This window comes from Zootoca vivipara, chromosome 10, assembly GCF_965207765.1.
Source record: "Zootoca vivipara chromosome 10, rZooViv2.hap1.1, whole genome shotgun sequence".
Lineage (NCBI taxonomy): Eukaryota > Metazoa > Chordata > Lepidosauria > Squamata > Lacertidae > Zootoca > Zootoca vivipara.
In genome coordinates, this window is record NC_142593.1 from 61,640,463 (window position 1) to 61,662,177 (window position 21,715).

Genomic DNA, 21,715 nt, shown 5'->3' on the forward strand with positions numbered 1-21,715 from the left:
CATCAAAAGATCCCTAGAACGGACAGATTCCATGTGAAAACTGTAGACTTGTGTGCAAACCACAGTTTGTAACACTATTAAGTCCTAATGGAGACCATAAACCCTGCAGCCAAGAAGATGACACAAGCTGCAGAGATGAAGTCCACGGAGTAAACCCCGGTTGGGGCACAAATGCCTGACCTTCAGCGTGGCACTAACCCCTCCCTCCCACAGGTGAGCAAAGCCTTTTTCTTCAGGCACATCCCCTTCCTCTTGTGACCCTCAAGTACCACCTCTGCTTACAGAAACACCATTATCGGGCATGAGCCCCCATTCCTGGCAAGCCACTTTAAGTATTTTCTACTGAAGGAATCCTGTTAAAGGACTTTTAAAGGCACTAGGAGTCCTGCTGCCCTACTACTGCACAGGCAGCTTTGCAAAGAGCCCGGATGGCCAAAGTAGCAGAAAAACGACCACGAAGAACGAAGGAAGACCAATGCCAACTTGAACTTATGGGTTTTTTTTAATTTATTTTTGTGGGTTTTAAACTTTTAAACTTTTTGTTTTTACAGGCTATTGTACCCGTTGCTAAAGCTGCTGATTCTGCCATAAAACTAGAACAGAAATTTCCCAGAAGTGTAGTCAGTTCCTCAACTGCCCGCCCACCTGCCTCCCAACCAACAACATTGCATTTGCAGCAGCAGCAGCAGCAGCAACAACAGACTCCTGCTGATATGAGTCTGGCACGCAGTTACACGGGTCTGACCAAGGAATGAAGAAGCCAGGAGTCCACTGACCATTGGAATCGCCCTGTACAACACGGCCTGCTCTGCAGTTTGGTCCGCTCTGGCAGCACTTTAACCATAGAGGTCATCATCGTTGTCTTCACTGTATACGTTCCCACCACCGGCGCCTCCGGTGCCCTGGCTGGGTCCGGCACCACCCTGGTTACCTGATGGGAATCTGCAAGGAACAGGCAGAGAAGAGCAGCTGTTGAATACCTTCCATGGAGCAGGAGGCCATCAAGGCTGCTTGGGGGTGAGGCACAGCCACCTTCTTTCTTCCCCATGACCCTCTTCTGTGCACTTCCAGTTCTCCCTTGGCAGTTGTGGCTCAAGAGTCTCAAATTACCTGACCTGTCAAAGTGGCCCTCAGAGAGCTGGCCACTTCTGGGTCTGGCCCTCTGGCCAGATCCAGTTCCCCACCTTTGCTGTGGCACAGAAATGCATGGCAGACACCCTACCTCAAAGTGCCATCTCGGAGCCCTCTAGCCAAGCGTCAAGACATCACATGTCCTGTATGCTTCATCCCATTTTACACCTTGCTGTGGAAGGAGGAGCTACACAAACAAATGGGTTCCCCCTCTGCTCAATTCCATGCAAGCCCTTCACTCTGTCATGAAGGCACAGAGCTACAAGGGACACCTCAGGATGACAGAGACCCTGGGTAGTTACAGGGAGGGGAGGGGATACAGCAGCAGAGGGAAGAGATCTAGAAACAGATCCAGTCCCCTCTCACTAAATTCTAAGCACCAAGCAGCTTACACCTGCACAACAGTCATGCTGTTTTGGTAACAAAAAAAATTTAATTCACATATTCACATAAACATACTCTGCCAAAAGCTGCAATACCATATTGATAAAAGGTGGTGGTGGGGGGACCCAAAACCTCGTACTGGGGAAACAGGCGTAGAGATGGCAATCACTGCATTCCTTGTCCTGTCTAATGGGAGCTGTAAGCTCTCAAGGCAAGATAGGTTTTGGAATGTGGACAGCACTTTTCAAGGTCCAGTAGGAAAAGCAGCTCTGTACACCACAGAAGCACAAGTTGCACATTTTTTACACCAGCCACAGATTTTGGACCCCTCCAAAAACCCAGGGTCATAAATGAAGTCCCATGTAATACGGAGAGCTACTGAGAAAGAGGACACAAAATGCATGCTAAGATGCTCTGCTCACCTGAAGCTACCGAAGCCGCGGCTTTGCTGAAGGGTCTGTGCAAACATCTCATATTTGCGGATATCGTTGTCGCTGACTGAGCGGCGGGCGAAGCGCATGGCCTCCTCAAAGTGATCACGCCGGATCTCAGGGACTGGGTCATCCTCCTCCACTTCCTAAACCGGCAAAGTCACAGTTATGAGCACAAGGTGCCACCAACCGCCACCGTCAACCCCCCCTTCCCACCCCAAGAGTTAATATCCACCACAAGTCCAAAGACACTCACCATGGCAGAAGGGTTGGTCTGCCTCTCCCTCTCCCGCCTGATCTCATTCTCAATCGACTCCCGGATGGCCAGCTTACATGCCCGCTGGCAAATTTCGGTTAAATCGGCTCCTGAAAAGCCATTGGTCATCTTAGCCAGAAAATCCAGGTCCACGTCCTGAGGAAACACGAGGTCCCACATTCATTTATTAAGCCAACTTATCCCCTGCCCTTCCAATGCATTTCCATCATGCAGGGCAGTGTATGACAGCAAGGAAAAACAAAAGCACCGCATAAAAAGAAATAAAACTGCATAAAACAGCAGCAACAAAAAAGCAGGCGCAGCAGATAAAAAAAAACATTTTAAAATGAGGTTTACTACAGAAAACACAAATCAACTGCCTAGTAAGACAAGTAGCTTTAATCACTTGTCAGGCAGGGGGTTGGATTACTAGATTACCCTGGGGTCCCTTCCAACTCGAAGATTCTATGAACTGTGAGAAGGTGGGGGGGGAATCATTTATTTTTAGAATGATATCCCATCCTTCACTCTAATGTAGGCATCCCCAAACTTCGGCCCTCCAGATGTTTTGGACTACAATTCCCATCTTCCCCGACCACTGGTCCTGTTAGCTAGGGATCATGGGAGTTGTAGGCCAAAACATCTGGAGGGCCGCAGTTTGGGGATGCCTGCTCTAATGCAAGTAAATTTTCTTTTCCCACCATGAAAAATTGGTAAGCAAATATTTCAATGCATCTTGATTAAAAACTGGCGGGGCCTCAGAAAGATAAATATTGTGTCATGGTCCAAGTCATGACCTCTGATCTCTACAGGACTCCTAAGCAGACGCAAAAAGTGACATTTATTTGTACCCCACCCTCCACAGCATTCCTGTCAGCCCCAAACCTGCCTTGGCAACAGGTGATTTCCTCAGGTTGGCCTTGAGAATGGCTACACGAGACTTCTCATCAGGCAGTGGGATATAGATCAGCTGGTCCAGGCGCCCAGGGCGCAGGATGGCGGGATCAATGATGTCCGGCCGGTTAGTGGCGCCAATGATGAAAACGTTCTTTTTGGTTGACATGCCGTCCATCTCTGTTAGGATCTGGTTGATTACTCTGTCTGCAGCGCCGCCACCATCCCCAATGTTCCCACCACGGGCCTTTGCAATGGAGTCCAGCTCATCAAAGAACAGCACACAGGGAGCTGCTTGGCGGGCCTGCGGGGAGGAAGGATGCTCAGTCATACCTCAAAACAGGCAAGGGCTAGGAAACCAATTCACCAGACCTAGCATGGAAATGCCAGTGTGAAACGGGGCCACCCTGGGAAAATCCAGCAGGGAGAGCTGTACCTTGTCAAAGATCTCCCGCACGTTGGCCTCGGACTCTCCAAACCACATGGTGAGCAGTTCTGGACCCTTGATAGAGATGAAGTTGGCCTGGCATTCGTTGGCAATGGCTTTGGCCAGCAGGGTCTTTCCACAGCCAGGAGGCCCATAGAACAACACCCCTTTGGAGGGGGTCATGCCAAACTTAAGGAATTTGTCAGGATGCTCTACTGGATACTGTGGAAGGAAGAAGATCAGTATCAGCCCCATAAGTTTAAAGGGAAGGGAGGAGAGAACACCCTGAGCTCAGGGCCCCACAACACTGAGCTGTTTGTGGCCGTGGAGCACTTGGGAAGGGCTCTGTAGTAGCAAGAAATGCTTCGTTGAGCCACAGAGAGGCAGAGGTGCAACATCCGCTCAGAGTTGGACGTCTGTTCTTTCCTCACACATGCCCCAGCTCTTCTGCTGCTGCTGCTTCTTATAGAATAGCCCTGGAGTATAAGCCAGCATCCCCTCACCTACTGAATGAGCACAAGCTGGTGACCCTGGTAAAAAGGCCTGGAGTCGATAGATTGAGGATTTTATGGCGTCATGGTCGTTAATCTCACCAAAAACAAACAACCCAAAATTATATAACTGTTGGAGCAGCCATATGGTGCCAAACATAAATGACATCCAAGTAATGCTGTGACTGAAAACAATCCAGCTTAAAAGCTCAGAGAAAGTGAGATATTCTGTTCTTAAGTCAGCCATGAGAGCACTACCCCCCCCCCCGGATCCTAAAGGCACATAGCCAGCTGCGTTTATAAATGCAGAGAAAGTGCGTAAGCCATGTTCCTTGGCAAGTATGTGACCCTATACCTGCAGGTCTCATTACATGGCTGTGAGTTTTGTAAAAGGACTTGGCAGGCATTAGAAACAGAACCATTCAAGCAAGATACACTTAAACAGCCAAGAGAACAGAGAAGGCTTATGCACCAGTGGGGCCTCCTTGTTCAGTAACTGGAAGGGTGTGCAAGAGTTATGTGCAGCCCTTAGTCAGGACTACCTCCTACACTTTTAACCAAGAAACAGTAGAAGTTCAAAGAACATCTGGTTACCTGGCTTCCCCCCACAGATCCTGCCAATGCAGCATCAACTAATATTTAAAGAACGGTTTCTATTTTCCTATGCAAAAGAGTGAATGATAACCAATGCTGCTGCCTATGACTAGGCCCTTAGCTTAGTCTAATGACGGTAACTGGGAGTCTGACATCAACAGCCTTCACCTGTACAAGCTCCTGCAGTTCTCGCTTGACGTCTTCCAAGCCTCCAATGTCTTGCCAAGTAACTTGTGGCACTTCTACCACCGTCTCGCGCAGGGCTGAAGGGTTGCTCTGGCTCAGGGCCCACTGCAAGGAGGTGGAAAGAAGTGGTTCATTGACACATGCACAATTTGCCAGCATGATTCCCCCATGCCCAGAGTTGAGAGGACACAGACTCCCTTACCCTGAAGTCATCCATGGTCACAGCCAACGAGTTCATCACTTCAGCATCAATGGTCTCATCCTCAAGGTCAATGAGATCCATCTTCTTCCGGATAGCCTGAAGAGCTGCCTCTGAGCACAAAGCAGCCAAGTCTGCACCCACATGGCCATGGGTCTCATTAGCCACCTGAAGCAAGGTAAGGAGAAGCATGAGTAAGCAGGTGCTCCAAGCCGCCGTTCCTTGAGGAAAAGGAACCCAGCTGCTCCATCACTCAAGAAGACCCCCAAAGAGCATGTCGCTTGTGACCCTTATCACATAAGGGCAATAAAAGAAACAAACAAACCTGTTCCAGATCAACATCATCAGCCAGCTTCATGTTCTTGGTGTGGATCTGCAAGATCTCCAGGCGGCCAGTAGCATCAGGAATGCCAATGTCCACCTCCCTGTCAAAGCGACCTGCGGGACACCAAAAGTAACACTGACATTTGCTTCTGTACCTACGTCACTCCCCCATGCACAAAGGCCACCAAGGCCAAGCCTACATGCCGCAGAACAGCAAAACGTAGCACTGGGTGTTCAAAAGACCTCAGGGAAACATGACAGTTAATGGACATTCCCCACAGGGTAACAAGATGATGCTTAACAAGTGAAGAAGCTTTATCTCAGCAGTGGGCTTTCATGCTGTTTTTGTGTGAATATTGACCTGAAAAGAAACTCCACTCAGTTTCAGAGAACATGTATTTTAAGACCAAGGTAAGAAAGAGATCTCTTTCAGTAAAAAAGAAAGAAAAAGCAAGTTATTTGATCCAGCTTGTTAAATTAGCTGCCATTAACAGTTCAGAGACACACTGTCCCAAACATAATTACATACATTTTAAAGAGAAGGTTAATGGGGCCAGTGTTACTTATCCTGCCTTCCCTATTCTCTCATATTTATCAGAGGAAGGCTAGTTTTGGTTTTTTTTGGTTTTTTTAAAGGGTCAAGTTTAGTCTTCCTTAACATGCTGTTTTTCTACATAGCAAACATACAACAAGAACCCAGGTTACGAATGGCAAATTCAGAAATACAACAGCGTAACCGGCCGATATTCTCAGTCACCAATTTATAAACATATAACACCAAATGACAAAATCATACACACAAGAATATGCAACATTCAAACATCATAGAAAAACGTATGACAAGATTCAGTCCAAATATCAGTCCAAAAAGTATCAAGTCTTAAATACAGCTCATATAGGGCATCCATACGGCATATGAAAAGGTTCCAATATGTTTTCAAGTAAATTGGTGATTGAGAATATCGGCTGGTTACGCTGTTGTATTTCTGTTTTTCTACATAGCAGCATTCACACATGAAAATCCCCAGGTGCAGCTGGAAGTGATACAATCCAGGAAATGGTTTTTTGTTTTTTTAAAGTTCATTTCTGCTGCATATACGAACTAGGCAAGAGTCTCAGTTGGATGGTGGGCCATTCAGCTCTCTGCTATGAAGCAATGTCTGTTTGAAAGGTGCCCACCAGGAAGCGCTCTCTTTCTCTCTCTGTTGGTTAGAGCATGGTGCTGATAACACCAAGGTTCAATCCCCATATGGGACAGCTGCATATTCCTGCATTGCAGGGGGTTGGACTAGATGACCCTCAGGGTACCTTCCAACTTGACAATTCTACAATGCTACGATTCCTCTCCTGTCACCAAGTCTGTACCCTCACTATCATGTGAAAGCCTAAGCAAAGGAGCACTGCGATTTGCACATGTACAGTGCACAGCTTTCCGTTTTTAAGTGGCACTGAAACCTGAAATTTCTCCCAGGGGCTAAAAATACTAATAAATGAGACTGCACCACATCCATGCTTTGTGCAGGTCTGCTCTAGTACTTAAGTTACCCACAGACTATTGCAAGTATTGCGCCAACATCTACCACACTGTAACACCCTCAGAACAGAACAAGCCTGGTTACCGAATCGCCGGAGTGCTGGATCAATGCTGTTGGGTCTGTTGGTAGCAGCCATTACAATCACATGTGCTCGCTGCTTCAGGCCATCCATAAGTGTAAGCAACTGAGACACGATGCGCCGTTCTACTTCGCCATGTGTCTGTGGAGAAAACAGTCGATAGTGTGAAGATCTGCTAGGAAAGCGCTCGATCCCGAGGCACAAGTGGGGCTAGAGCTTCATCGCAATCCACCCTTTCCCAGGGCCACCAAAAAAGGAAGCTTAAAAACCAAGTAGTAAGATAATCCAGCCCAAGTAGTAATTCTAGGGCAAATATGGGATCAAATGCAGGCTTCAGTTCAGGACCCACGAAATGCATAATGCAAACTGGAGGAAGATGCTGGCAACCCAGCACCAACTTCTTTCTGTTGCAAGCTGCCCAAAGTGGCTGGGAAACCCAGTCAGATGAGAAGGGAACAAGTAATAAATTACTACTATTACTACTACTACTGTGGCAAGAATTCCTATCATCAGCACCATCACCCAGAATGGGTAGGTGTGCTGCCCAGCCCTCCTCTCAGAAGGTCCATTTACAAAGCAGTAAACCTATCTAGGCCCAGCAATGAAGTATAGCTCCTCTGCCATGCAACTCATACGAACGCTAAGCTTCCTTACAATACCCGATTGCAGGAGACAGAACGTTTAGAGAGCTTAAGTCCAGACTGAGGGCCTTCAACATGCCTTGGGATTGCCAAGCGCCACCTGCGCCCCAGCCTATCACTCACCACTTGCTCAAGCATCCCTTCTCAAAGTGCTGTAGCCACAGAACTATAAGCTCCATCAACGGACCGGCAGAAGACTCACCTTCTCTCTTTTTGGAGCAATGGCATCCAGCTCATCAATGAAGATGATTGCCGGAGCATTCTTTTCCGCTTCCTCAAAGGCCTTCCGCAGGTTGCTCTCCGACTCACCCGCCAACTTGCTCATAATCTCAGGCCCTGTGGGAAAATGGCAGTATGTTACTTAAAGAGGGAGAAGGTGACAGCAGTCGCAAGTGACAAACCCAAGTCACAGCCCTGTTTAAAGCAGCGCTGCTGGTAGGAACCTGAGAAGAGGAAAGCCAAAGAGACCCCAGCTTCATCTCATATATCAGGCAAGAGACCCCGTCTTTCTACATACAGTGGACTTTAGCTTTGGCCTCAGAAATTATTAGTTTTGGCCTTCCCAGTAACCTATTAACCCAGCTTGAATGGGAAGAGCCAAAACTTTTGATTTGTCTGTAACTTTTTCACCCTTCTGACTAATATCCTGTAAGCACTACATTGCAGTGGTCAGCAAAAGCTTTCAGAAGGCTACTGGCACCAAACTCCCCTATCTCGTGACCATGTCCTTTTCTCTTCCCTAAAAATAGTACTGACCTGCGTTCGGCACTCCCATTGTTCTAGGTGCATTTTGCAACAGGGAATTTCATTAGTGTGAGCAGATTCTCAGCTCTGGGTGCAATACTGGGCCTACGATTTCAGATTAAAACTGCAGAGTGGAAGGAAAGGAGGACCTTTTTCTGCCTCCCCACTGCCAGCTACTCTTCGAAGACTGGAGAAGACCCGCTTAAGAATATTAGGGGGGTGGGCAGGGGAAGGGCTAGACCATGTCAAAAATGAACATAGTATCTTAACTGCAGTTCATTCATTTTCAGCTTTGCATTCTTGTTAAAAAAAAAGGGCGCCTAGACATTCTGTTGTCACGCCCATAACCTGGGTTTAAGGTGCCCTTTAGCTCCTAGCTTTCATATCTCAGTTTCTAACCGTGGAAATGACCAAGTGAATAATCAGCAGAACAAGCTAGAGAAATCCCCAAACATGCCATCACCCCCTTAGCCAGGTGACCAAGTTGGAACCAATGCATTTGAAATGTATAGATCTGTGTGATCTCTGTCGTGTAACCTTTGTACGTGATTTGGAACTGGATTTCCCCTGTATCTTCTGACTGCAGTCTGAATAAACCTTTTCTTTTTTCACCTGTGGTGTGATATTATTTGGCTCGTCACCCCAGTTGGACAGTTTGTCTGTAACACTGCCCACGTGGCACTCAAACTCCTTTCCAACCCAACACCTGAGCCGATCAACAGTGGCAGCCCCAAACTGCCAGTCTGAGAACTACTCCACCTGCTCCATATCCTGGCTTTCCATTTCTCCTCTCCACCTTTCAATGATTCCATTAACATGCAACTATGGCTTAGTGTGAATGTGCAAGAATGTAGGTTCCTGGAGGGAAGACCATGGCTGCTTAGCTCCTCTTCCAGTCATGCTGCTGGTGCCACCCTGCTGTGAGCTAAGCCATGGATTGCATTGACATGTTCTGTAAACCTACGCTCAGTTTGTCTCACTCCAGACACTCCCTAAGGTGTAACCAAGGTCTATTCCTCTTTTACTGCTATGGTTTGTCAAGCCATGGTTCAACTCACAAAAATGCAGCAGTAGACCAGAGGGACAAAGTGGCTGCCATCTCCTCTCTGGGAGCCTGCACACACATGCCAAGTCATGGATTGGCTGAAGGTTGTGTGTGAACTGAGCCAATGAACCTCTGCAGACTGATGCAGCTATTTTTGATTCAAAAATAGAGAGTAGACTCACCACTTTCTATTCACCTGAAATTGTACTGCATAGATCAAAGTACTTCCTTTAGTTTCCTCAAGGGGCAAGTGAGGTTTCCAAGGAGACAAGTTCTCTATTGACAACTGAGTTTGGCAAAGCCTTTCATAAACACCCAGCACCCAAGGGAAGAATAAGGATCCTCCCCTGAAGCAAGGCTGAGTTGAGATCTTATAACTGAAAATGGGCAGCTGTTTCCAAGAGTTTAGTACTACGTTCTCTGTTAAAGTGGTGCATTTTGATATATAACCCAAAGGAAAACCTATACAGGCATGCAGAAGCTACATGTGCTTTAACCTGTTTTAGCTTACTGTTGATTTTAATTAAATACCCATTTTAAATGTCTTTTATTGATAATTTCAATGGGGTTTTTTGAAAACCAATTTGAGGCTTTATTCCAATCAAACACTATATAAACTTTGATAAATAAAACAAAAGCCATTAAGCTGCTCCCAGGCACTCACCGTTGATGAGGAAGAAGAAAGCTCCAGTCTCATTAGCCACTGCTCGGGCAATCAAGGTCTTCCCAGTACCTGGTGGACCATACAGCAGGATTCCACGGGGAGGCTACAGAAAGGCGGATACGATGCTTAGCATTTGAGGGTTAAATCCAAATTCTGGTAAAGACCAGTAGTGCTATCCAGAAAGTATCTGTGCAGTCTGGGATCAACCAGTACCATCAAACACACCAGGCCCACCGACCGTGGGTGCCTGAGGCCATGCACGCCACTGGCACGCATGAGTCTGATGTCGGCATGCCCACCAGAGTGTGCACCTGACGTCACATGTGCTATCAGCAAGCGTGCTGTCAGGCCGCATGCCTCCCAGCACAAACAATTGTAGCCAGTCCTGTCATGGGGAGTGTTGTGGGGGCTGGAGCTCCCACAACCCTGCACACTCGGCACCTATGTCCACCACAGAGGACTAAGCAAGGACGGGTTGGTTTGCACCATCCTGGTCCGTGCCTGGTCTGCTCTCCCAGTCAGCAAGAGCGTGTGGGTTTTCACTGCAGCACTTTGTTTGACCTGCATGGTTAAGTGTGTCTGTGCTGACTGTAGCACGGGGCACTGCTTGATTGCTGGCTGGATGAATACAGGCAGGGGAGTGGGGCAGGGCCTGCCAAGGGTGGCAGGGGATGATGCCAAAGGGTCTCACCACCACTTCAGGAGTCACAGAGACAGGTGAATGCCCCCATACCCATGATATAGAATTGTAGGCAAGTCATTCTGGAAGATAGTCCTGCATCCCTCTCCCAGGGTGAGAGCCTGGTTGAGGGGAAGTGAGCGGCAGGGGGAGAAGAGTTGGAGCGGATTTATAATCTTCCTTCTGACAGTGTGGGATGTGCATACACCCAGGCCTTAATTTACTATGTGCGGCCCTGATCTCCCAGTCGTATACAGTGATGGAAGGTGGCACCCTTATTTGCCTGGGTGGGAGGGTGGCAATTAACATGCTGCCTCAATTTTCACCTTCATTGTGTTCTTCCAGAGCTTGCTAAAAACATTTTTGTTTGGACAAGCCTACCAACATATGTAGAATATTTACATGCATTTTAACCTGTCTTTAGGTTATTACTGATTTTAATGACAATTTGAAAGCTTTAAATAGCTGCTTTTACTAATATTTTTGTTATTCTATTCTATTCGTAAAGTACTTTAGAGATTTTTTACAATCAGATTTTACAGATTTTATTAAATATATAAATACACTAGCACATGATATCAGAGCACTCTTGAAGCAGGGCTCTAGCATTCATTAGTACATGAACACCTGAGCAGAAGAAGCACCTGCAGGACATGTTTGCTACCCACACAGAGTCCAACCCCAGCCATGCGTGGGGTCAGATACTCACCTTCACACCAATAGCCTTAAAGAGAGCAGGGTGCCTGAGAGGCAGCTCAACCATTTCCTTGATCTGAGCCAACTGCTTTCGACAGCCTCCAATGTCATCATAGCCCACTTCATTCAGGGACTCCTCTTCATCCTGGCATGTTTTCAAGGGAAAGAGAATAAATGCACTGAGGACCTCAAGGTCAAAAGTCCCAAGCATACTATATTTTTATGAGCTACCGTAGCTCATAAAAGGACTTAAGGACCAAGATCCAGTCAAGTTGGATGAATGCTTATTTGTGGCTCAGGACCACAATACCTTAAGGACTGCTTCTCTACATATGAACTCGGACCCTGCAATCATCACTGGAGGCCCTTCTTCATGTGCCTCCTCCACGAGAGGCCCAGAGGGTGGCAACATGAGAACGGCCTTTTCTGTGGTGGCTCCCCATTTGTGGAAGGCTCTCCCCAGGGAGGTTTGCCTGGTGCCTTCATTACATATCTTTAGGCACCAGGCAAAAGCCTCTCTCTTCAACAGGTGCTGGCCTGATTAACCTTTTATGGCTTTTTCAATGGGTTTGTGCAAGGGGAGGGTGTATTTGTATTTTATGTATTTTTTATTCTCATTTTATACTTTGCTGTTGTTAACTGCCATGGGATCTTCAGACGAATGGTGGTATACAAATAATAACAATATTTTCCAACATGCCCCTTATCCTATGTTATCAAACGTTTTCTTTTCCTAACAGACAATATGTTAAAAATCAGCCGGTCACTGTTCCAGATACCCACTTGGGTGGTATAGCAGCACCCAAGGAAGTGATCTTCTCAGTCTACAGCCTTGTCCAGTTCATCTGTCATAGGAACATGTGCCAAAGCTACAATAACCACTTTAGCTGGGACTGGGAAATTCCTGTGACAGGAACATAGCACATGGCAGCTTTGGTATTCAACAGCTCCTGCCTTCCTTCCCAGAGGGGGACTTTCCCCCAAGAACCAAATAGCAGACAGTGCTTTTAATCCTCAACTTTGTTTCCCCACCACACCGCTTACGGCCCACTCCAAGTCACAGAATGAGAGCCTTGGAAGAGGCCTGCTCAACTCACCTCTCGCTTGATAGGCTCTCCCTCACAGTGAATCACGGTGTCTGGAGCTACTATGCAGTATGGGCTGGGGTCTGTCTCCACCACTTTGAACTCGACTGCACGCATCCCTCCGCGCACAAGGAAGATGTCCCCTGAAATTATCAGCATGAGGGTCAAGACACCACCCACCTCCAGAACAAGTACTCTCAAGAGTTGTAACGGTTCCACATCCCTCTACTTGAGAAATCTCAGAACTGAGGGAGCAGCTGCAGGTTTCCAGAGGAGATGCTTCCTTTACTATAGGCTCACAGTTTAGGACAAAGTCACAATGGCACTAGTAGCTCTGGGAACTTCCCCAAAGGGAACAGGAATGGCAGATGTTACTACTAGGAGAAATGGCAAGCCAGCCTGACCACTACTACCAGGGGGGAGGGGGGGCAGAATTGCATGCTCTCTCCTCACTTGACTGAATAGGGCCTACAGAATTGTAAAGTTGGCTACACACCAGAGAAGCTCAAAACAAGGCCCCTTTGCTCTTGGCTACTTCTCAATGCTTCACAATCAAAAGACCCTCTAGACTTACAGCTAAGACACTGACAGCTGCTTAGAACAGCAAGTAGTGGTCTAGAGGCAGTTTCTGCAACACCACTGTTCACTCCACATGGCAGGAAGCCACAGACTTTCATTTGGGGCAAAATAATCAGAACTGGGGAAAATTTAGTCAAAGAAGCTAGCTCACTAGCAACCCAAAGAAAAGTTTATAGTCTTGGACTAAAACTGTTCAGATGTTTTGGACTCCAGCTCTCATCATCCCTGACCATGCTTTACCACCTAAAAATTTCAGTTGAAGAGTGGCATAAAAATACAATTAATATACAGTGGTGCCTCGCTAGACGAATGCCCTGTTAGACGAATTTTTCGCTATACGAATAGGTTTTGCGATTGGAGGTTGCCTCGCAAGACGATGAGGTTTTCTATGGCCGCCGCTTGGCCATAAAAACCTCCGATCACAAAACCTATTTGCAAAAGGCATTTGTCTAGCGAAAGGGGAACCAGCTGTAGCGCGGGATGAAGGCAAAGGAAGATCAGCCGAGAGGCACTGTCAGCTGATCTTCCTTTGCCTTCTTTCCGCGCTACAGCTCGTTCCCCTTTGTGTTCCGCTGGTCTCTGCCGGTTGCCGCGAGCGGTGAGGGGCAACCGGTAGAGACCAGCGGAACACAAAGGGGTACCAGCTGTGTGACAGGCGGGGTGGGGAGAAAGCGCAGGATCTTTCCTCCGCTCCCCCCCCCCCGCTGCCTGTCATACGGCGGGGATAGGACGAGGCTTCTCAAGCCCCGTCCCACCCCCGCTGTATCCGTTCCCTGGAGCCGAAGCTGGCCGGTGTGGGGGTGTTTCGCAGGCTGCCTTCCCCAAGCCAAGGGGAAGGCAGCCGGCGAAACACCCCCACACCGGCCCGCTTCGGCTCTGTTCCTCGGAGCCGAAGCGCGCTGATGTGGGGACTTTTCGCCGGCTTCCTTCCCCTTGGCTTGGGGAAGGCAACCTGCGAAAAGTGCCGCTTTCTCCCGCTCGCCCCGACCTGGGATTGGCTGCTTTAGCGCCGCCGCTGAGGCGAGCGGGAGAAAGCGGAGCTTTTCACCGGCTGCCTTCCCCAAGCCAAGGGGAAGGCAGCCGGCGAAAAGTCCCCGCACCGGCGTGCTTTGGCCCGGGGACTGGCGGCGGCGCTTGCTCTCTTGGCTTGGGGAAGGCAGGCAGGCAAGAGAGCAAGCGCCTGCCTGCCTTCCCCGAGCCAAGAGAGCAAGCTCCGCCGCCAGTCCCCCAGGGCCCATAGGAACGCATTGATTAAGTTTCAATGCATTCCTATGGGAAACCGCGACTCGCTAGACAAAAAATTTGTTACACGAATTGACCCGTGGAACGAATTAAATTCGTCTAGCGAGGCACCACTGTAACAATAAACATGTATCTGGATGACAGCCGGTTGAAGAAAGCCTGTCTAAAGTATTCTCCACAGCAGCTTCTCTCCTGGTTTAGTGCCAGGTGCCCTTACCTTTTCTGATGGGCCTGTATGCTTCCAGGAAGTATGGCTTCAGGTACACCTCAAACAGGTTCCCTGTGATCCCTTCCACTGTGTCATCAATGGGCAGCACATGGATGCGCTTGCCGTACTTCACATCTGGACAAGGCTGGATGCTGAAAAGAAAGAATGTGCCTTTGTGACCCTCAAGTGGCCCCCAATTTGCGAACCAGAAACATGTACAAGAAACAACTTCCCAGTCTCAATGAAAAGGACAGGGCAGTCAGCTACCTTTTCACTTCCTTCAGACTTCTTGGCAGTTTTCCTGTTCAGCTCTGTTTATTCTAGGTAACAACTGTGTCAGATTAAGCTATTAATCAAGCTCTCCTTGATTAAGTTATTAATTTAACCCATCAATACCTTCATAAACAAGTCAACACCAATGCTAGTAATGTTGCCCTTTACAAACAGGCAACAATAACCAACACAAGGTAGCATGCTTGGAAAAACTCTTTCCATACATTAGCCACAGGCTTACTGACCTAATTAACTGTGTGTTTAACAGGACATGCAGACCTCACCTGATCACATCTCCAAGGCGCACCCTCAGATTGTTGCGAACAACCCTGTTCATGCGGATTTTCTCATCAGAGCAGGTGTCATCAGACAGGACGATGCACACTGCCTCTCTCCTCTTCTTCCCTTTCAGCAGGACTGTATCTCCCCTGAACAGCTGCAATTCATCCATTTTGGCCTGAAAACAGTAAGTATGAGAAAGCAGGTCCCCAACTGAATTTTAAAAACAAATCAGTATATTAATTCTGCCGATCTGAAATTGACTACAACTGGTAATGTACTAGTTTGATAAAAGCATCCAGTTAAGAACAAAATATTAATCAGCAGAAGGGATACAAGGCAAAAAAAAGGCAAAATGTAGGAGTGTCCTGTTGGGGAAACCCTTAGGTACCTGATTGTAACTGTGTGGGGGTGTTAGAAATGATGTAAAGCAGGCATCCCCAAACTGCGGCCCTCCAGATGTTTTGGCCTACAACTCCCATGATCCCTAGCTAACAGGACCAGTGGTCAGGGATGATGGGAATTGTAGTCCAAAACATCTGGAGGGCCGAAGTTTGGGGATGCCTGATGTAAAGCCTTTCTGAAAACCCACTGAGCCACTAACAGTCAGAATAGGCAATACAAACAGCCTGTTCAGAGATGGCTTCCTCTGTTCTGTGTCAGTCAAAGAGTCACCAACAAATTGCACATATCAGCGATATAGCTCTCTATTGATATGTTGAACACACCTGTGACAGTGACACAACACTGTTGTCTTCGTTGATTGCTTCATCAACAATTAGCCGATTAGGCCTGTTCTTCTGCTTGAGAATTGCAGTTGACAAGTCATCAGCTTTGGAACTGTAATAAGAGAAGACAAGAATTGTTGGGAGAGTAGGAGACGGAGCCACACCCATGTTCGACCATTTTCATTCTATGCATCTCTGTTACATTTTCTCTTAGGCAAACCTTAGTTGAAAGGCAAGTACAACATTCTATGCAGCAAAATTCAAAACAAACAAACAAACATGAGAGTGCAAGGTGCCCTCTACTCTGTTTTCTACTGAGCAGTTATAGATCAGAAACATTCAGAAACCACTTACCGTTGAGAAAAAGAAAGAAAGCAGTGTGGCAAACAATCCACATACAAAGAGACCCCCCCCCCAATTAAGTGATAGTCCCTAGGCAAATTTTGACACTTATTCTGTCAAAATGTTTGTGTACACTTCCCAGAAGATGCCCAAGCTTAGTCTACATCAGAGCACTGAGAGAGGGGAGGAATTAAAGGGTGCACAATAGCCAGAGTCCTTCTGCAAGCCCTCAACATTTTCATTTCCCACATGGAGGTCAAAATTCAACACAGATTAATTGCTCAAACCATTTAAGGTTCTATGAGCTAAAACCAGCACCTGACTTCTGCTCTGGAAGTGCTGCTGCAGCAGTAACACTACTGCATCAAGCTCCCTAACAACTCTGAAGTACAGGCACAGAAAGGGTCCCATGAACATTTCAAGGATGCCAAGTCAGGGAAGGTGGACCCCATCGATTAAGCCTTGGTGGGTCACAAACGCTGTCAGTCAAAACTGCCCCCCTTTACCATCACCTGCAGGCAACCGCCCTGGCCAGATACAGAGCAATATCAAAAACTTGATAATCTGAAGCCCTGAAGGATCACACAGCAAAGGTTCTAAGATGAAGAGCAGCCCTATCCCAAACACTTCCACTAGGAAGAGGCAGAATCACTGAAGAGTCTCTTACAATATCCAGTTTGCAGTCCAAATTGTCCAAGGGTTTTTTTTTGTTTTGTTTTTTTAAAAAAACCTAAGCAAGAACTTCAACACATGTCTGAGCATGTGTTGAACTGAATAAGGCCTAGATAATAGTTTCATTAGCTCATCAGTTTCACCCTTAAGTTGAAAACTGACACATCATAGCTTTACATTACCAAAAACAAAAGTGAAACTGACCATTTCTTTTGCAAAGTTCAAGCAGAAAATACATGAATGGTATGAAAATGGGAGTTCTCCATTTTGTTCCCTGGCAGATATGCTTACAGGCAACGATTGAAAGAAGAAAACCCCTAAGAAACTCATGTCAGGGTAGTGTGAAATGAGTGAGCCTACTGGAAGTGACTGGTAGATGCGTTGCAGGATGCCAAATAGGGATACCAAGCCAACCCTCCTAAATCTGCCTTCAATAATATGCAGCAATTGAGGAAATACAGATGTGTGTACACCAGTTAAGGCTGACAACTAAGATGAAGCACAACTGTTATGGTACCAGCAAACCCAAACTTGGAGGAGGGTGAGATACAGCACCTGGGACCAACTCTCCAGAACAAGAGAAGAGCCAGGTATTGTTCAGGCAACTTAATGTGCTCAAGTGTGATGCAGTCAAGTAATGCAATGTGGGGATTTTCTCCACCATCATACTTTGGCGGGGAACGTGCCATTATTAGACACAAGTTGTTTCATAAAATTGTCAGTCATATGATGAATAGAAATATTGACAAAGGACAAAAGCCTCCAGATCCACAATTGGATGTACCAATCTAGGTCACTTCCAGTGGAAGATGGTCCCCCAACAGAACATCCAAAAAATTGGAAACAGAAGAAAACACGAAGGTGAATAGGCAAGCATTGCGGCAATGAAGTTTCAAATAACACAGCATGGTGACTACTACTTTCTTAGAACCAGTCCATCAAGATTTCCTACAGATCTTCAGGAAGAATATACTTGGCTAGAGGAAATACTGGAAAGCCAAGGGACCAATTAGCTCTACCACAGAAGACACTTCATTTGGAATTGTAACTGCAAGCAGATTATGGAGGAAGAGATCTGTTGTTTCACAGCTAACCAGAAAGATGGTTCTTCCAAGCTGCTGTAACTGCATTAAAAATAGAAGGATCTCAGCAATGACACCTGTGAATTTCAAGCAGTTGGTCTTGCCTTAGCCATGTCACCTGAGAACCAGGTTAAAAGAAAAACAAATCAGCTTCAGCCAACAAAAGGAAGATGAAGCCCAGATTTGCAAATAATAATTTGTGAAGTTTCAGGAATTTTTCTAGGCAACAAAGCTAGTAGGAAAGGGTTCAGCTGTCTGTTTACTATTTGTTAAGAAAAAAGCTAAAAACTTCATTAATTTTGAAGCCTGTATGTTTAAGTAGATGAACCAATACTTGTACTTTTGACTGGAAACCAGGGAATTCCACAGGACATATCACATTTATAGTGAAGAGAAGAAAATACTCGAGTCTACCTACCTGCCAATTATCTTCCTGCTCTCATGCAAAGTCATCCAGACTTACTTTACAAGGTTTTAAAAAGGAAGTTGCTGGCTAGGTTCTTTTAACCTCACAATGTTTGCAAAGTTGAGAAGCACCCAGTGATGCAAAATTAATTCCAATACTGATTAGTTAAGGAGTTCTTGTGAACTCCATGCCCCCAAACTTATCTATTTCGGCCATCAGATTTTTTTTAATGTAGTAGAAATAGAAGAAGCAGGAACAAGACTTCTACTGTTATCACTTTTTAAAGAGAGTGCTGTTTTCATACAAGTGTTTTTTCAGGATGTGAAAAGGGACCATAGTTCATAGGAGCACAAAATACCCAGATTCAATCCCTGACATCTCCAGGTAAGGCTGAGAAGACTTCATACTTGAAAGCCTAAAGAGCTGCTGCCAGTCAGCTCAATACAGTACTGAGCTAGATTGGCCAATAGTAAGAAACAACTTTGGCTATTGTTGGCCTGTCCCACCACCCAACTTCACAGCGGGCTGCTTCAATATTGCTGTTTCTCTTTTTAAAAGGGTATGAGGTTTTTTTGCTGCATAACATCAGAAAGCCAAATCAGAGTGAGGGCATGAAGCAGTTTGCTCACAGCAGGATACCAACGCCACAAGGTCAATTAGTTGTTGCGATATCATGCCAAATAAGAAAACAATGCTTCCAGACCTTACTGTTGATTGGCAATTGTTATTCATATTGCAGGAAATCTACCCCCCCCCCCAAAAAAAGGGACAGTGCATTTTTGCAAGGAGACAATGTTTTGTGAAATGCTGTTTCTGTTGTCACTTAACCATGACTGTTTCTCACCTCTCCCAGCATATCTGTGGAGAGCCCTTTAAGACAGCAATTTGAAAATTTTCCCTAGGCATTTACTCTACCAACAGCATAAGACCAGCTTGAAAACCCAAACAAGTTGCTCTCTGTTAGCCAGTGGAGCTCAAGCCAAAATGGAAGAGCCTAATCAGCAAGTGATGTGCAAATTGGTTTTACAGTGGAACCTTGGTTTACGAACGCGATCCGTTCCACGGAGGCGTTTGTAAACAAAGGCATTCGCTCCCCGAAGGCACGCTTCTGTGCGAAGCGCCGATAGAGTGCTTCTGCGCATGCGCGAGCTGCACAAATCGCGTCTGCGCATCCAACACTGTGGAACCCGGATGTAAACACTTCTGGGTCCGCGGCATTCGTAAATGGAGGTGTTCGTAAACGGGACTGTTTGTAAACCAAGGTACCACTGTATTTCCATTCCTTGTTCACTTGAGAGTTAGACTAGGAAGTGATGATCCTAAGGAGTCCTTCTCTAGCTGGTATCACATGATCAATGCTTTGTGGCTTCCATATGACAAGATGGCTGCCACAGCTAAGGATTCCTACTGAAGCACACCAGCATGCTACCTTGCTTACTAGCTTGAAAATCCCACGAGGCAGTGTGTTTTGCTAAGCAGAGCAGGTGCAGGTTTAGCAACCACAATTCTCCCTCGGAACAATGGGAGGTGATGACCAACTTGAGCATATACTCTACTGAGCCAGCCACATGTGGGGGGGGGATCTGGCTTGAAAGTACGCCCGTTACCCAGCTGCTATGCACTGGGGAGGCAAGGAAAGAGGCGAGAGAAAGGGAGCAGCTGCACAAGAGCCTCAGAGCCCAGCGGGCGAACCATTCTCGCCAGTATGGCTTGAGGATCCATCAAGAACCACAGAGGCATCTATCTGGCCTGCAACTTGACAGCATGTTGGAGAAGAGACCCCCCCCCAAATATCTGACAAATGCGAATCTAAAGGACCTCGTTTCTTATTAAAGAGGCTTGTTATGTGTTCTGAAACGAAAGATCATTGGAACCCCAAAGGCTCTTTGCTGTTAATATTCTCCTTTCTGGGGAGGACCCCTTCCTGCCCCTTTCCTCCTCCGTGATTCAGCAACCCTTCGGGAGCCACGTTCAGAAGCTGCCCGGCGACGCCCCCTGAACCGGCAGATCCAGCCAGGCCGGCCCTCCTTCCGCCGCAGCCCTGGAGGCGCCTCGGCGGGGGGAGGCGGCGCTGGATCCGCCGGCGAGGGAGGCAAGAGGAAAAGGGCAGGCATCGCCGGGGGAGCCCGGTAGCCCCCCGGCCCACCTCTCTCCCCTCCCACCGCCGGCCCAGGAGGCGGCGGGTGACTCGGCAGAACTGGCCTCGCAGGAAGTGGCCTCGCGAAGAAGGAAGCGCCGCCTCCCCCCGGCTCCTTCCCCCCCCCGGCGCCCAGGGGCAGCAGCCGCGCCATCACGCCCCCCCCGAACCCCCCCGGTCTCTCCCACTGAAAGAGCCCCGCTGGGGGAGGAGGCCCAAGCCGGGGGGGGAGCCCAGGCCACCCCTCCCCTCAAGGAAATGATGGCGCGCCCCCTCCCCTCAAGGAAACCGTGTAAAAGACCCCCAGACGCGCTTTGGGGGAAGACGCGACGGCTGGGGGGGGGGCGCAAGAGAAATCGCGGCGCCTGAGGGAGGGGGAAACGGGGAGACATTTTCTGTCTCCTCAATCCGCCGCCCCCCCCCCGTTTCAGGCCTCGTATGACGGGGGGGGGAGCGAAGGAGGCGGCGAGGCCTTCCTCTGGCGGCGGCCCCGAGGGAAGGAGGGACACGGGGGGGGTCCTCCTGTCAGGCGGGTCTCCTCTCCTCCCTCGCCCCCCCCGCCAGACTCACTCGGCTCCCGAGGCCATGGCGGGCAAGGCTCGGCTGCAGCGGTGTCGAAAGGTGGCTCGGCCTGGGCGCCGCGCTCTCTCCGCTCTCTGCTCACTCTCTGCTCGCTCGCTTTCCCCTCACAGATCAACGCCGACTCATCGGGAGTGACGCTCCGCCCGGCGTGCTAGGCCGCGCTCTGCCTAGCAACAGGTGCCGCGGCGACCAATAGGAAAAAAGGAAACCGGCCCCGCTCGGCCAATCCGGAGGAGGGGCGGGAAAAAAGCCGCAAAGCTGCCGGCCCCGGCGGTTTGAGGAAGAGGGGGTCATCCGGGTAGCGCGTTCCGTCAGGGATAAGCGAACCAATCGGAAAAATCCCTCAATGCGAAAGGGAGGGGGGAATAAAGGCGTCTATGGCGGGGGGGGGAGCACCGCCCGGATTCCTTTTCTGCCTGGCAACGCAGCGTGGATTGGGTGGAGCCCCGAGAGCGACGGGCGCCCTGCAGCCAGTCCCAACGTGACAAGTAGATGATTGGCGTGGCAGGGCAACCAATGGAAGAGCGCGCGCGCCGCAGACACTCTGCGCAGGCTCGGTGCGGAGCTGCGGGGCAATGCGCACTGCGTGGAAGCGCCGAGCGCAGGACTCGGCCCCGGAAGGGGATTTCCCGCCCTCGGCTTTCTGGGACGCGTGACGTCATAAAGGGAAAGGCGGGATTGGGCTTCTGACATAAAGGGA

The 21,715-nt window shown here is 48.3% G+C and overlaps 1 protein-coding gene across 1 annotated transcript; it reads right to left on the reverse strand.

The window, feature by feature from the left end:
• Positions 1-483: 483 nt before the first annotated feature.
• Positions 484-21,139, reverse strand: VCP (valosin containing protein). The gene is made up of 17 exons (XM_035100597.3): positions 21,004-21,139; positions 15,795-15,906; positions 15,072-15,244; positions 14,524-14,666; positions 12,498-12,628; positions 11,414-11,545; positions 10,026-10,128; positions 7,775-7,908; positions 6,937-7,072; positions 5,319-5,431; positions 4,997-5,161; positions 4,777-4,899; positions 3,533-3,745; positions 3,092-3,400; positions 2,203-2,358; positions 1,938-2,092; positions 484-942 (listed from the first exon to the last, which is right to left on the reverse strand). The coding sequence occupies exons 1-17, from the start codon at positions 21,018-21,020 to the stop codon at positions 837-839; spliced, it is 2,421 nt and encodes an 806-aa protein (XP_034956488.2). The 5' UTR covers positions 21,021-21,139; the 3' UTR covers positions 484-836.
• Between the last annotated feature and the right edge of the window lie 576 nt (positions 21,140-21,715).

Bases quoted from the DNA above. Each gene is read 5' to 3' on its own strand.
- VCP (XM_035100597.3), bottom strand. The intron at 11,546-12,497 runs GTGAGTTGAGCA...AAAACATGCCAG, and splicing joins GAGAGCCTATCAAGCGAGAG to GATGAAGAGGAGTCCCTGAA. The intron at 10,129-11,413 runs GTGAGTATCTGA...GCCTTTCTGTAG, and splicing joins TTAAGGCTATTGGTGTGAAG to CCTCCCCGTGGAATCCTGCT.